At 43.0% G+C, this 15,236-nt stretch overlaps 1 protein-coding gene across 1 annotated transcript in view; it reads left to right on the forward strand.

Annotated features, from left to right (window-relative positions):
* The window catches only part of cfap54 (cilia and flagella associated 54), a 527,984-nt gene that overhangs the window by 478,518 nt on the left and 34,230 nt on the right, over window positions 1–15,236 (forward strand). Inside the window, exons 64-65 of the mRNA XM_087999737.1 lie at window positions 12,178–12,273; window positions 13,848–14,065. Of these exons, the coding sequence (XP_087855863.1) occupies window positions 12,178–12,273; window positions 13,848–14,065 (314 nt within the window). The remainder of the gene's footprint in view (window positions 1–12,177; window positions 12,274–13,847; window positions 14,066–15,236) is intronic.

Raw genomic sequence — 15,236 nt, forward strand, 5'->3', positions numbered from 1 at the left:
GTGATACAACTGGTCAAACTACTTGGCTTTAAGCAAAACAGAATTTATTTAAACACTACAGTTGAAACACGAACAAAAGAAACCAGAACTATTGGAAAACTTAACCGGACCGATACGACAACTTAACTAATTAACTGTTCCAATACAGTGACATCTCATTAACACACCCCTTCCAGAGAGAGATTTCAGAAGAAAGTCAGAGGAATTCTTTACTGTAGCTTGTAACTCTCTTGGGCTCACACATCTTGTGACTGCTACAGCTAAAACAAGCTTAAAAAAAACCCTGAACTGGCCACTCCCCTTCTATTGGAAGCTAGACCTTTCTGCACCTCTGTCTTTACATCTCTCTTCAAAAAGATCAAGGACAAAATAGCTTTATAACATGACAGTGTTGTCACAGTTTGACAAAGAAAGAGCCCAAATGACTACAGCAATTCGTGATGAGATACTCATGATTTTCTGAATATTAACAAAAGATAAATTAATATAACTAGTAAGGGTAAAGTTACTGCACAGGGTTGCTGTCTTGGAAAGCTTGTGGTTTATTATGAGAATCACCACCCTTCAGAAGAATGAAGAGGTTTAGAAGGTGGAACCTTCCAAGTGACCTCAGCCACTGTGGGAATTGAACCCACACTGTTAGCATCACTCTGCTTCACAAACTAGCCATCCAGCCAACTGAGCTAACCAATCCATTGAGTAATACAAATACAAATAATTGCTAAATAATCAAAGGAAAGAAGAAACAGACTGTAAGTAGAGCAATAGATAAGAGCCAATAACTGGAGTCCATGGCTACATGGGGCTCAGGATCTCGGCTCTGTGCACAGGCCATGGTACGCCAAGGGTCAGCAGCAAGGCCCATGATTACAATTCCTGGTCCTGACTGTAGGCACAATGGGTTGATATTGGCCACTCACTGCAAGTTGCTGGTAATGCACTCACCCAAAGCCCAGGATGATGAGGGACTCAGCCCAAAGGGATGAGTCAATGCAGGGGCTAGTGATACCTGAGGTGAAGTTCACAAGGGAAGGTTGGGGAAGGGACTGGCAGCAAGGGTACGAGAGTAGCCTTCTGCAATGCCTCCCCCTTTTCTGGGTGCTGATTAGGCATTGATTCCCTAACTGTTAGGGATCCTTCATGGAGTCCTGCAAGCAACCACGACAGGGTTTGCTTTTCAGGCTCCTCCATGTAGCAAATCCTCATCTGCCACTGGGTGAACATAAGCAGAAGTGAAACATGGATCTTACGTGACCTCTAGATGCTCAGGAGGGCATAATTGATGCAGAACAGGATCACTATTCCTTGCATCTGATTAAATGCACCCTATTACAAAACCTGTCTTTGTCGGGTGTAGTGTGGCTATCAAACTTTGCCCTGTGAATACAAGTGGAGTAGGAGGAATTAAAATCGAAGACTGTGGTGCTGGAGAAGCACAGCTGGTCTGGCAGCATCCAAGGAGCAGGACAGTCGATGTTTCAAATATAAGCTCTTCATCAGGAATGAGGGGTTGGCCCAAGGGGGTTGTGAGATAAATTGGAGTGGGTAGGGCTGGGGGGAAGGTGGCTGGGAATGCAATAGGCCGATGAAGGTGGGGGTTGAAGGTGATAGATTGGAGAGGAGGGTGGAGCGGATAGGTGGGAAGGACGATGGACAGTTAGGACAGTTCAAGTAGGTGGTGTTGAGTTAGAAGATTGGATCTGGGATAAGGTGGGGGGGGGGGGGGGGGGGGGAGGGGATATGAGGAAACTGGTGAACTCCACGTTGATCCTGTGTGGCTGGAGGGTCCCAATGTGGAAGACCAGCTGTGCTTTTCCAGCACCACACTCTTCGACTCTGATCCCCAGCATCTGCAGTCCTCACTTTCTCGTGGGAAGGATTAAAACAAAAATATTGGAAAGTGGTAATCACAGGTCAAGATATCATGTGTGGTGAGTATGTAGGTAAGATTTATTTTTAATTACTTTGGTGGGCAGAGTGGCAAAAGTTTACTATGGACAGGAGATGGAAGTGGGTAAGGGTTTGAGGATGGGTGAAGACTAAATGGTGCAACAACTTCTAAAATAACTGGGCCAGCTGAATCTTACAGTTTATTTGGATAAGAGCAAGCAATTCAAATGTAGTGGATTGATTCTTGCTGTGAAGCTGAACAAGTGTTTTTGCTGAATCTTACCAAACTTGCTGTATTTATTGCCATTCCTGCCCCTGTGGCATGAATCACATCAATTCCAGCCCCATCTTACCACACACTATTCCTGGAAGAACTGCACTCAGAATTGACAGGCATCCTAAATTCAGGCGGAATCTTTAAAAGGCAGCTGTTCATCTGGACAAGCACTATCAGTTGAGACTGCCCTATGAGGTTCCTGATATTTTCCCCAGACATGGCAGACAAGGGGAAATCAGTGGCCTGCTTTGAGGGCAGGTTTCCAGAGCTGCTGCTGGAGTGGTTGGTGCACAAAAGGGATTTCCTTCTCCCCCAGGACCAGCCTTGGAGTCCATAGCACCACACCATGCTCAGCCTGGTCCCAGGTTGCCGGCTGGGTTAAAGAAGGATCAGCCATCTGGAGGAAAGGTCAGACCTGCAGGAAGAAGGCCAATGTCTTTCTCCACCTTGCCAGTGCAAGTGCACAATCTTCTGTTTGATTTTTCACACTCACTGTATCTCTGCGACTGTACTTCTCTCCCACCAAAGCTCGTGCTGTGTAAATCTCACTACTGCCTGCAACATTCTACCCATTTCTACCATCATGCCCTCTGTGCTTACCTACTCACTCACTCAGGACGCCTCCACCTGAACCAACAGTAATAGCTGTGCCACACACATTCATCTCCACACTTGTCTCGCTATCTCATTCTCAGAGAAAAGAAGCCCACAATAGGACAGAAAGAGTTAGTACAGGTGATGAGCCACATGGCATTCAGTTCCTCACTCCTCATGAGGACTAGATCCTGACTGTGACCACCCCAGCATGACCTCGTCTGGTATCAGAGGCTGCCCTTGATTTACTCTGCCTGGACCCCTAAGTAATGGATATCTCCCTTGACTTGACTGAGGCCTACTGACAACCAAAGCTTCCTAGCTTTGTGTCAGCTCTAAACAGCATGAATAAAAAGTAGTACATGAGCGTGTTATCTTTGGCTGAGAGACAAAGTGCAAAAAGGTAATGCAAGGGAAGGTTGCAGTTAGGTGAGTGAGCACTATGATAACACATGGAGTGACTTGAGATGCAGCCTGGTCCAGTCCATGTGCTGAGTGTGTGTCCCTAAGTATACAGTGTCCTTGCTGCAGCATTACAGTGGTAGTTACTGGAGCAGGCCGGCATGCAGAAATATCATGTAGTGGATCAGAGGGTTCATAGAGGCTGGCATATATTGAATGTCAATGTACATGGACGAGAGGTGTGTGTGGATGTGCCCTGAGATATTGGTGGCTGGTGCCTGGAAGTCTTTCCGGGCAAGCAATGAGCTGAATGCACCAAGAACCTACTCTGGTTTTCCATGTCAAGTTTTTACCTCCAGCTTGTTGAATTTGGTACGGTTGTAAATGGAATGAGGTGAGTTGGGCTTTCTGCAAGGACCCGAAAGAGCAGTTATTGCTGTCAATTGGCAACTTGCAGCTGCTCAGTGAGAATTTCATGTTTAAAAATTAAGGGTCATTCATTTAAGAGAGATAGCAATATATCTCTTTTCTCTCAGCGGGTTCTAAAAGACAGTAGAAGCAGAACCCTTGAATATTTTCAAGGCAGAAATAAATCAATTCTTAGAAGCAAGGGAGTGAAAGGTTATAGAGATAGTTGGGAATGTGAAGTATATCAAGTCAGCCATGATTTAAGTGAATGGCAAAGCAAGTTGAGGTGATTAGGGAAGTCCTCAATTAAGCCAGGAGCTAGTGAAGGTTATGCCTAACTTAGTGGAAGAGTCACTGGGGTGTATAACAGAAGATGAACATTCATCTGTCACAGTAGTTTTCCAGGAAAAATGAACAAGCCCAAATTTGAAAACTAGTCCATTCCCAATACAAAGGGAAAAGGGAAGGGGTCATATCCACAGCAGATACCACCAGTGGGGATCACCAAGTGTACACCAATGAGTTAAAATAAAATGACCCATTGGGAGATCAAAGCAACAGAAGTATATTTCAAATCATAACCTGTACATTCAGGTTGATGTAAAGCTCAATGAGAGTGAGGGGCTGGATCCAAATCCAGACACTCCACAGAAGGCAAAAATCAGGTTACTACCCACTAACTTACAAGTCAAATTTTTACAAATACCTGGTGTCAAGTAGAACCTTATAGAACGGATAGTGGAGGGTTAAAATTCAGTGAGGCAGCACAGCTTAGTGAACAAGTCAATTTTGTACAGTAAAAAGAGGATGCCACTCTCAAATCAAATTTAAAATCTAGTTTAAGGCAAGGAGAGCGAATGTGGGATGCGAGTGTTTTTGTGCATTTTACCTTATTTCATCCTAACCTGATAATGTTACACTCACTGTAAACAGAAGGGAGAAATATTGTTCATAGTCCATTCCTCGTGAGAGGTGTCATAATAATGTAATATATAGAATACTAATCTATGATTTCAATCCGTCAGTTTAATACTTGTGACATCCACAGACAAAAACACTGACTTAAAAATGGCCATAGAAATTATACAACCCACACAGGTTGGCTCAGTTTAATGAAACTGACAGGAATTGGACCAATTAAATACAATTTTTCTTCAAAAGCATTGAACTCGGTCAGTCAGACCCCTTGCTAAGCCTGACAAGTTCCTCCTCTCCTACGTAAGTTACATTTTTATAAGGATCATCACATATTGGAATTGAAACATTTACTGTAGTTGGCAGCTTGGAGATAATAAACTCCAGAGATATGGAAAACACAATCGACTTCTGTTTCAAGGAATTTTTGGCTGACCAAGAGAACTGGAATTAAGAATGCAGAATTAGATATGGAATTTGGTAGAGGTTGATATGGGCAACGGTGAGATTGTTTTGCAGGAGTGGGCAAATAGTCTTCCGAGTCCTTTCTTGATATGAGAGCACCTTGCTACACTTGTCGAGGCAAGAGGAATTTCTCACCAAACAGGCAAATTGCCAATTAAGGGGAAATTATAGCTTGTTGAAATTGTAACTATATTAGCTAATATGCGAAATAAGCTGGATGTTGAGAATTCTTGACGTGGAAATCAGAATGGGTCCTTGGTAACTTCAGTTCAATCTTTGTTCCAAAGGACCTCCATGTAGTAATCTCAGGGCATGCTCCATGGGCACTAGTCACACACCCTACATCCACAGACATTGGCATCTCACATGTGCCAACCTCTTAAAACCCTCATGACACATCTCCAATTAACTTTGAGGATATTTCTGCCCTTTCATGCTGCACCTCAGGCTGCACTGGCAATTACCATTGTAATTCTACAGAAAGTACTCTGTGCTCAGAGACACACTCCCAGCTCATTGGGCTGGACCAGGCTGCATCTCTGGGATCTTCACTCACCATCACGGCACGGTGGCCCAGTGGTTAGCACTGCTGCCTCACAGCGCCTGTAGACCCGGGTTCATTTCCCGACTCAGGCGACTGACTGTGTGGAGTTTGCACATTCTCCCCGTGTCTGCGTGGGTTTCCTCCGGGTGCTCCGGTTTCCTCCCACAGTCCAAAGATGTGCGGGTCAGGTGAATTGGCCATGCTAAATTGCCCGTAGTGTTAGGTTAAAGGGGTGGATGTAGGGGTATGGGTGGGTTGCGCTTCGGCGGGTCGGTGTGGACTTGTTGGGCCGAAGGGCCTGTTTCCACACTGTAAGTAATCTAATCTAATCTAATCTAATCTACTCACTCACTCTGACCCTGACTGGATGCTCACACCATCCCTGTCTTGCATTGCTTTGTCTTTGTGCAGGCACAAAGCTGGCAAATTTGCCATGGTTGTCAACAGAACTGTCAAGTCAAGGAGGATAGCCTTTGCTCAGGGCATCTTGGCACAGTAAGTCAAGGACAGTCAGAGGCTGACAGGGGCTTGGACACAGTCAGTCAGCTACATATAGCCATCAAAGTCAAGCTTTTCTCTACATAGCTGCTGAGGAGCTGAATATCGGACAGTCTTCTGCTCATTTTGAGTTTTTCTGCCATAGTATGAGCCGTTATACTGCTGTAATGAGAGGGAGGCAGGTATTATGGGAAGTTAAAGTGAGTGGCACAGCTGTTACTTTTGGTTCATGTGTTGAGGTACCCTGAGTGGTGAGCAGGCAGTGCAGATGACATGCAGGGTTATAACGTAGAACATAAAACATTACAGCGTAGTACAGGCCCTTCAGCCCATCTAACCTACACTGATCCATTTTCATACATAGGTTTATCCAGTGACCATTTAAATGCCATTAAAGTTGGCGAGTCTACTACTGTTGTAGGCAGTATGTTCCACACCCCTACTATTCTGAGTAAAGAAACTACCTCTGACATCTATCCTATATCTATCACCCCACAATTTAAAGTTATGGCCCCTTGTGCTAGCCATCACCATCCGAGGAAAAAGGCTCTCACTGTCCACCCTATCTAACCCTCTGATTATCTTAAATGTCTCAATTAAGTCACCTCTTAACCTTCTGTCTAACGAAAACAACCTCAAATCCCCCAGCCTTTCCTCATAAGACCTTCCCTCCATACCAGGCAACATCCTGGAAAATCTCCTCTGAACCCTTTCCAAAGCTTCCACATCCTTCTGATAATGTGGTGACCAGAACTGTATGCAATACTCCAAGTGCAGCCACACCAGAGTCTTGTACAGCTGCTGCATGACCTTGTGGCTCCAAACCTCAATCCCTCTACCAATAAAAGCTAACACACCGTATGCCTTCTTAACAACCCTATCAACCTGGGTGGCAACTTTCATGGATCTATGTACATGGACACAGAGATCTCTCTGCTCATTTACACTACCAAGAATCTTACCATTAGCCTAGCATGGTTTATTCCTGTTGCTCCTTCCAAAGTGAATCGCCTTGCATTAAACTCCATTTGCAACCTCTCAGCCCAGCTCTACAGCTTAACTATGTTCCTCTGTAACCGACAACATCCTTCAGCATTATCCACAATTCCACTGACCTTAGTGTCATCCGCAAATTTACTAACTCATCCTTCTATGTCCTCATCCAGGTCATTTATAAAAATGATAAACAGCAGTGCACCAAAACAGATCCTTGTGGTACACCACTAGTAACTGAATTCCAGGATAAACATTTCCCATCAACCACCACCCTCTGTCTTCTCTCAGCTAGCCAACTTCTGATTCAAACTGCTAGATCACCCTCAATCCTATGCTAATGTATTTTTGTTTAATAGCCTACCGTGGGGAACCTTATTAAATGCCTCATGGAAATGTCTTTACCCTCATCCACCTATTTAGTCAAATTCTCAAAGAACTCAATAAGGTTTGTGAGGCAAAAAACCTTGTTGACTATCCCTAATCAACTTATTCCTCTCTAGATGATCATAAATCCTATCTCTTATAACCTTTTCAAACACTTTACCCACAACTGAAGTAAGGCTCATTGGTCTATAATTTCTAGGGTTGTCTCTATTCCTCTTCTTAAACAAGGGAACAACATTTGCTGTCCTCCAGTCTTCCGATACTATTCCTGTAGACAATGATGACATAAAGATCAAAGCCAAAGGCTCTGCAATCTCCTCCTGGCTTCCGAGAGAATCCGAGGATAAATCCAATCTGGCCCAGGGGACTTATCTATTTTCACACTTTCCAGAATTGCTAACACCTTCTCCTGGTGAACCACAATCCCATCTCGTCTAGTAGCCTGTATCTCAGTATTCTCCTTGACCACATTGTCTTTTTCCTGTGTGAATACTGAGGAAAAATATTCATTTAGTACTTCCCCATCTCCTCAGATTCCACGTACAACTTCCCACTACCATCCTTGATTGGCCCTAACTTTTCTCTAGTCATTTTTTTTATTCCTGATATATCTATAGAAAGCTTTAGGGTTTTCCTTGATCCTATGTACCAATGACTTTTCATGTCCCCTCCCAGCTCTTCTTAGCTCTCTCTTTAGATCTTTTCTGGCTAGCTTACAATTCTCAAGTGCCCTCACTGAGCCTTCACGTCTCATTCTAACATAAGCCTCCTTCTTTCTCTTGACAAGAGATTCAACTTCTTTAGTAAAACACAGCTCCCTTGCTCGATCACTTCCTCCCTGCCTGACAAGTACGTACTTATCAAGAACATGCAGGACCTGTTCCTTGAATAAGCTCCACATTTCAATTGTTCCCATCCCCAGCAGTTTCCTTCCCCATCCTATCCATCCTAAATCTTGCCTCATCACATCATAATTGCCTTTCCCCCAACAATAACTCTTGTCCTGCGGGATATACGTATCCCTTTCTACCACTAATGTAAACATAACCAAATTGTAGTCACTACCACCAAAGTGCTCACCTATCTCCAAATCTAACACCTGGCCAGGTTCATTATCCAGTACCAAATCCAATGTGGCCTTGACCCTTATTGGCCATACTCTGCACACATTTGACAAAAACTGACCCATCCAAAGTATTGCATTTCCAATCAATATTTGGAAAGTTAAAGCCCCCATAACAACTACAGGTTGCTCTCGCTCTGATCCAGAATTATATTTGCTATCCTTTCCTCTACATCTCTTGAACTATTCAGAGGCCTGTAGAAAACTCCCAGCAGGGTGACCTCCTTTCCTGTTTCTAACTTCAGCCCATACTACCTCAGTAGACGAAGTCCTCATATGTCCTCTCTGCTACCGTAATACTGTCCTTGACTAACAATGCCACACCTCCCCCTCTTCTACCACCTTCCCTATTCTTACTGAAACATCAATATCCCAGAACCTGCAACAGCCATTCCTGTCCCTGCTCTATCCATGTCTCCAAAATGACCACAACATTGAAATCCTAGAAACCAACCCACACTGCAAGTTCACTCACCTTATTCCGAATGCTCCTGGTGTTGAAGTAGACACACTTCAAACCACCTTCCCACTTGCTGGTGAACTCTTGCAACCTTGAAACCATATTTCTGACCTCCCTACTCTCAACCTCTTGGCCACTGGAATTACAATTCAGGTTCCCACCCCCCTGATGAATTAGTTTAAACCCTCCCGCAGAGCATTAGAAAATCCCTTCCCCCCCCCCCCCAACCACAAAGGATATTGGTACCCCTCTGGTTCAGGTGTAGCCCATCCTGTTTGTAGAGTTCCGCCTACCCCAGAATGAGCCACAATTATACAGGAATCTGAGGCCCTTCATCCTGCAGCATTCTGTAGCCATGTGTTCAACTCCTCTCTCCCTGTTCCTCACCTTGGCACAGGCAACAAACCAACAATAACAACTCTGTTTGTCCTGGCTCTAAGCTTCCAGCCTCGCTCCCTGAATTTCTGCCTCAAATCCCCATCCCTTTTCCTACTATGTTGTTAGCGCCAGTGTGGACCACAACTTGGGGCTGCTCCCCCTCCTCCTGAAGGATCCCGAAAACACAATCCAAGACATCACGAATCCTGACACTTGGGAGGCAACACAACCCGTGAGTCTCGCTCATTCCCACAGAATCTCCTATCTATCCATCTAACTATGGAGTCTCCAATTACTAATGCTCTGCTCATCTCCCCCCTTCCCTTCTGAGCAGCAGGAACAGACTCTGTGCCTGAAACCTGTACCCCATGACATAATGGGTAAGTCATCCCCCCAACAGTATCCAAAACGATATACTTGTTATTGAGGGGAATGACCGCAAGGGTTCCCTGCACTGCCTGCCGGTTCCCTTTCCGTCTCCTTTTCAGTAACCCATCTGCCTTTTTCTTGTACCTGAGATGTGACGATCTCCCTGTAATTCCTCTCAATAATCCCCTCCGCATCCCGAATGATCTGAAGTTCATCCAGCTCCAGCTTCTGTTCCCTAACGCGGTTTTCGAGGAGCTGGAGTTGGGTGCACTTCCTGCAGATGAAGTCAGTGGGGACACTAGTGGTGACCCTTACCTCCCACATTCTGCAGGAGGAACATTTTATTGCCCTAACCGTCATCCCCACTGTTATAAATTCCCAAAGATACAATAGAAAAATAAAGAATATAAAAAAGTTAGTTACCTTACCAATCCGGCTCTCAGAACCCTTTGTTTTTGGTTAGAGGAGGAGAATGGGTGGGGCACACTACCTAAGTAGAGTTTCAGGTAATGCAACCACCCAAATATATTACTTCACTTACTCAGCAGTCCCGTGTCTGCTCTTGCTCAGTGTGCACTCTGCCTATTCACGGGGTAAGTTTATATAATTTTAAAGTTATCTTTCCGGCAAGCCCCTGATTCTCGCTGTTGCTCTTCCTACTGCTGCTGCCACTGGAAAATGGAGTTCGCTTATTTGTAACATTGGGGTTGGTGTGTGTGAGAAAATGTGATTTGATTTATTGGTATTGTCATATGTACCAAGATACAGTGGAAAGTACTGTTTTACGTGCTAGCCAGACAAATCATACCTTACATAAGTACATCAGGGTAATAGATCAGAATGCAGAATATAGTATTACAGCTGCAGAGAAAGACCAACACTGATATATGTGAAGTCCTTTCATAAGTCTGATAACAGCAGGAAGAAGCTGTTCTTGAATTTGTTGGTACATGTTTTCAAACTTTTGTATATTCTGCCCAATGGAAGAAAGTGTGAGTGGGTCTTTGATTATGTTGGCTGCTTTCCCAAGGCAGTGGGAACTGTAATCAAGGTCAATGGAAGGAAGGTTGGTTTTCATGATGGACTGGGCTGCATTCACAACTGTGTGTAATTTCTTATAGACTTGGGCAGAGCAGTTGCCATTCCAAGCTGTGATGCATCAGGATAGGATGCTTTTTATGGTGCATCTTTAAAAATTGGTCGGAGTCATTGTGCACATGGCTAAGGAAGTAGAGACACTGGTGTGCTTTTTTGACTGTAGTGCCGATGTGGATGGACCAGGACAGATTGTTGATGATATTTACTCCGAGAAACTTGAAGCTCTTGACCACCTCAGCACCATTGATACAGACAGGGCTATGTTTTCCACTCTGCTTCCTGAAGTTAATGACCAGCTCCTTTGTTTTATTGACACAGAGGGAGAGATTGTTGTCTTTATACCACACCCCACTAAGCTCGCCATCTCTTTCCTGTACTCTGTCTCGTCATTGTTTGAAATCCAACTCACTATGATGGCGTCATCAGCAAATTGGACGGTGTTTCAAGCAATCGTGAGAGTGGTAGAACATGAACCTTGGTAGGAGAATACAGGAGCAGGCTTAGAGTGAGTGTAAAGTATCAAGGAGAAGATTGTGGCACTTATGCTGGTGGAGTGGATAAGGGCATTGACTTCTTCCTACAGTATTGAGTATTTCTCCAGATAGCTGAGACTGCACTGACCTGGGTAGCAACTTTAGATCAAACTGTGTTTGGCTCCACTGCCAGTCCTGGTGGGAGAGGAAATCCTGTGGTTGTACCATCCCACCCACCAGGACTTTGCCCTCAAAGAAGGATTCTAATTTCACCCTGTTTGCCATACTCAGGGCAAATATTAATAATTGTGGCGGGCAATTCCAGACTGACAGTGGGCCTTTAAAACAGTGCAGGTGCATCTTCTGGTATTGAGGTTGCAAGTTGTTCTGGGAACAGTGCATAATAAGAAGGGGATAAAATTAGATATGAGCAATGCCGTAGGGGCAGGTTATGTAGTTACTGAGGCAAACTTCGTAAGATATAATGAGAGATCTCATTGGGCCTTACAGTGAGAACCCCTCCAAATAATTCAATGCAATTCAGACTTCAAACGAAAATGTGAGATTCAACCCCTTTTGTTTGGCTCCTTACTACTTAAAGTAAACCACTTTTTAATCAGAGAATTATAATCTCACAAAACAAAGAATTTCAACATTTGTCATAAACAACTGATGAGGCTGAGAGTTATTTAATCCCTTCTCCCTTGTTAAAACAGTACGTTCAAACCACTTTTATGCTATTTATCAGTGGCAAACATAAAAGGATTTTGGACAGATTGGCCATATTATCAAGAATGTGGAAATCCTGAGAATTATGGTTAATAAGCCGAACAACAAATAGTGTTATTCTATATTTGAATACATAGTTGATGATTTAATAATAAATTTATTGTTTTTTCTTAGTTCGAAGTCGAGTTGAAAATATGAATGGTGAAGGGCCAGAATACCCTGATCCCAAGATTGCTTTTACTCAACCTTCTGAGGCGCAAATGCATGGAGGTATATGGAAATACATTGTTCGTTCATCACAAGATATAGTGAGACTATCTGCAAATTTCATATTTAATAAAGAAATTCCATATGTAGCGCCATACATATTTTGAATTCAACTGATTTCATAGGCAATGTTTTTATAATTTGGTTTCCGTTTAATCTGTTTTTCTGTCGGTTTATTGTGACTAATATTCTACCATGAATTGATCCAACTCAAATTTTCTCTTTCTAATAACATAGGAGTCATAAACCAGATATAAGTTGAATCTTTTGGTTCCATTACTGGTAACCCTACAGTTTTTATTGTAAGTTTTAATTCCCTGGATATAGGACGGTACATGCTAGGTTTGGAAATTGTATGCACAATTGTGTGGGCTATGCAACAGTGTGCAAAGCCATCATCAGTCTACAACTATCTTGTTTTTATCCCTTGGCCTTTTCAGGGCCCTCTATAGCCTTTCCCTTCATTCCATGGCACAGTCACACCACTTCAAATGGGACAAAGGCTTTTAGCTTATCATGTAAGTTTGCGTTATGAACCAGCTTTTTCTGAAACATTGCGATGATGAATTTTGCCTTGAACAAGCTCTTACTCCCTGGTCATATTTCTGGCACCTGCCTTTCCTAAGCTTCTGGAAGTGTTTTTACCCTTTTGCACCTAATCACTCTGATATTCCTCTGATACTGCTTCTTCTTTAGAAGCCCTTGCTCTTTAATTTCCCAGCCCACCTTTCTGTTTCCCAGTCCACCCTCCTCCTTCAACCTCTCGACTAAAATATTTCTCATCTTCTGTGATTTCTATCTCCGTCTCAGATGCCCATATTATTTGTCCCATGAACTGACTGCCATTCTGTCCTTAAACATCACCTTCCACATAAATACTCCAAAGAACTATTCAGCCCATTGTGCCTTTGTTGGATCATTGAAAGAGCCTTCTATCCTCTGCTCTTTGGCAAGATCTCTTTAAAAATTCTTCTCGCTCAATTATACGTCTAATTGTTTTTTTTTCAATATTTCCACTAATGTTTCAGTACATTTCAGAGCAGAAAACGTTTTTTTTAAATCCCCATATCATATCTGAATCTTTCGCCAATTATTTTAAATCTGTTCCATTTAGTTTTTGGCCTTCTTGCTTCCCTATTTTCACAAAGGCTGACCAACCTTTTCAAAGGAGTTGCCATATCTTGCCATATCTAATGAGCAAATTTTGGAAAGCTAAGGATTGGCACAATAATAACCATTAATTTCGAACTAAAAGGTTAGTTACAAAGTAAACATGACTTGCTTCAAAACAAATGGCAAAGGAATACATTTATAATTAAAAATGAGTAAATTAATAAAGAAACCAAGTCATGGGTGTACTGTACATATTTTCTAATCAACCTGCTCAGAGATGTTATGACACATTGGTGGAGCAGGCAGGACTTGAACTCAATCCCTCCTGACAGGGATACGATCACTGAGCCACAAGCATCCTAAATAAACATTGTGAGATTATTGTTGAGAAGCAAAAAATGTTTAGTTATGAGTGGTTAAGAAACTTGTATTTCAAAATGTAATTCTTAAATATGTTATTTCAGTTGATATAGATTTCCTGAAGTGTGCTGTAAATGATGTTGAAAATGGAGCTCATACACCTGTGTTCCACACGGACCTTTGTCTACGCTTGGCACTAATGCATTCATTTTTAAAGAGCCACCTACCTACATATAAAAATACTTGCTGTGCTGAGAGTATTCCTGTAATCCTGTATGAAATTTTTGAAGATAGTTTCAAATTCTTGCAATTCCAGCCTGAGGTAAAGTTTATATTTGTAATAGTTTACAGTGAATTTTCCAAAGAGAAAGAATGGACCACAAAGGCTATATAAATTTTTAGTTCAGGCCAATAAATAAAAACCTGGCTGTCAATTAGCACTTGCTGTGATATTACTTTTTACAGTTTAATTAATTTTAAGTGAGTGCTGCACAGTCAGACTCAATGACATCAGGCAGCACAGATATCAGGCTCGTTAATACTTTGTATAACCTAATCTATTGTAGATATTTTTCATCATACTGGTCAGAAATGTTATTGTACACCTCTGGAACATGTAGAACATGAACCTAGGCCTTCATGCTCAGAAATAGGGACACTATCACTGCACAATAACAACCCCCTGGTCTATGACATACTCTCAGGCAGCATCAGGAGGTGGAGAAGTCAATATTTCGAGTGTAACCCTTCTTCAGGAAACATTGACTTCTCCACCTCCTGATGCTGCCTAGTCTGCTGTGTTCTTCCAGCCACCTGCTTGTCTACCTTGGGAATCCTGAAGCGGGGTTATGCTTGAAACGTTGACTTCCTCACCACCTGATGCTGCCTGGCTTGCTGTGTTCTTCCAGTCTTCTGCTTGTCTACCTTGATTACCAGCATCTGCAGTTTTTTTGTGCCATACTGCATACTCTCAGCTTGCAGATAGCAAAAGTCCAAAGATGTGCAGTTAGGTGAATTGGCCATGTTAATTTGCCATTTGTGTTAGGTGCATTAGTTGGGGTAAATGTAGGGAAATGAGTCTGGGTGGTACTCTTCGGAGGGTCGGTGTGGACTTGTTGAGTCGAAGGGCCTGTTTCCACACTGTAAGGAATCTAATCTAATCATATTGCTAAAAGTGACTTCAGTGCACCAATTCATGTCCTCATTTGAGGAGTTTGTTTCAAATAAGCACATGTAGTGCCTGGATCTTTAGTGGCCTGGCCCCATGTTGAGTGCAGAGCGTAGGGAGGATCCTGTCTCTGTGAACCCAACTTAAAAATACTTACCTGTGCTTCTGAGTTTTGGCTTTTGGGAAGGACTGGATTAGAAATTGGAGTGAGCAATCCCAAAATAACAGCGATGCTGGAGATGCTGAGGTGGGCTAACTGGAAGACCCAACAAGGGATCTCACACGGTGGCTACTATTTAAAAATAGAAAATAAAGATGAAAGATC

The sequence above is a fragment of the Chiloscyllium plagiosum genome, unplaced genomic scaffold (genome assembly GCF_037043375.1).
Source record: "Chiloscyllium plagiosum isolate Xiang-an unplaced genomic scaffold, Cpla_swu_hap1 HiC_scaffold_23, whole genome shotgun sequence".
In the NCBI taxonomy this organism is placed as follows: domain Eukaryota; kingdom Metazoa; phylum Chordata; class Chondrichthyes; order Orectolobiformes; family Hemiscylliidae; genus Chiloscyllium; species Chiloscyllium plagiosum.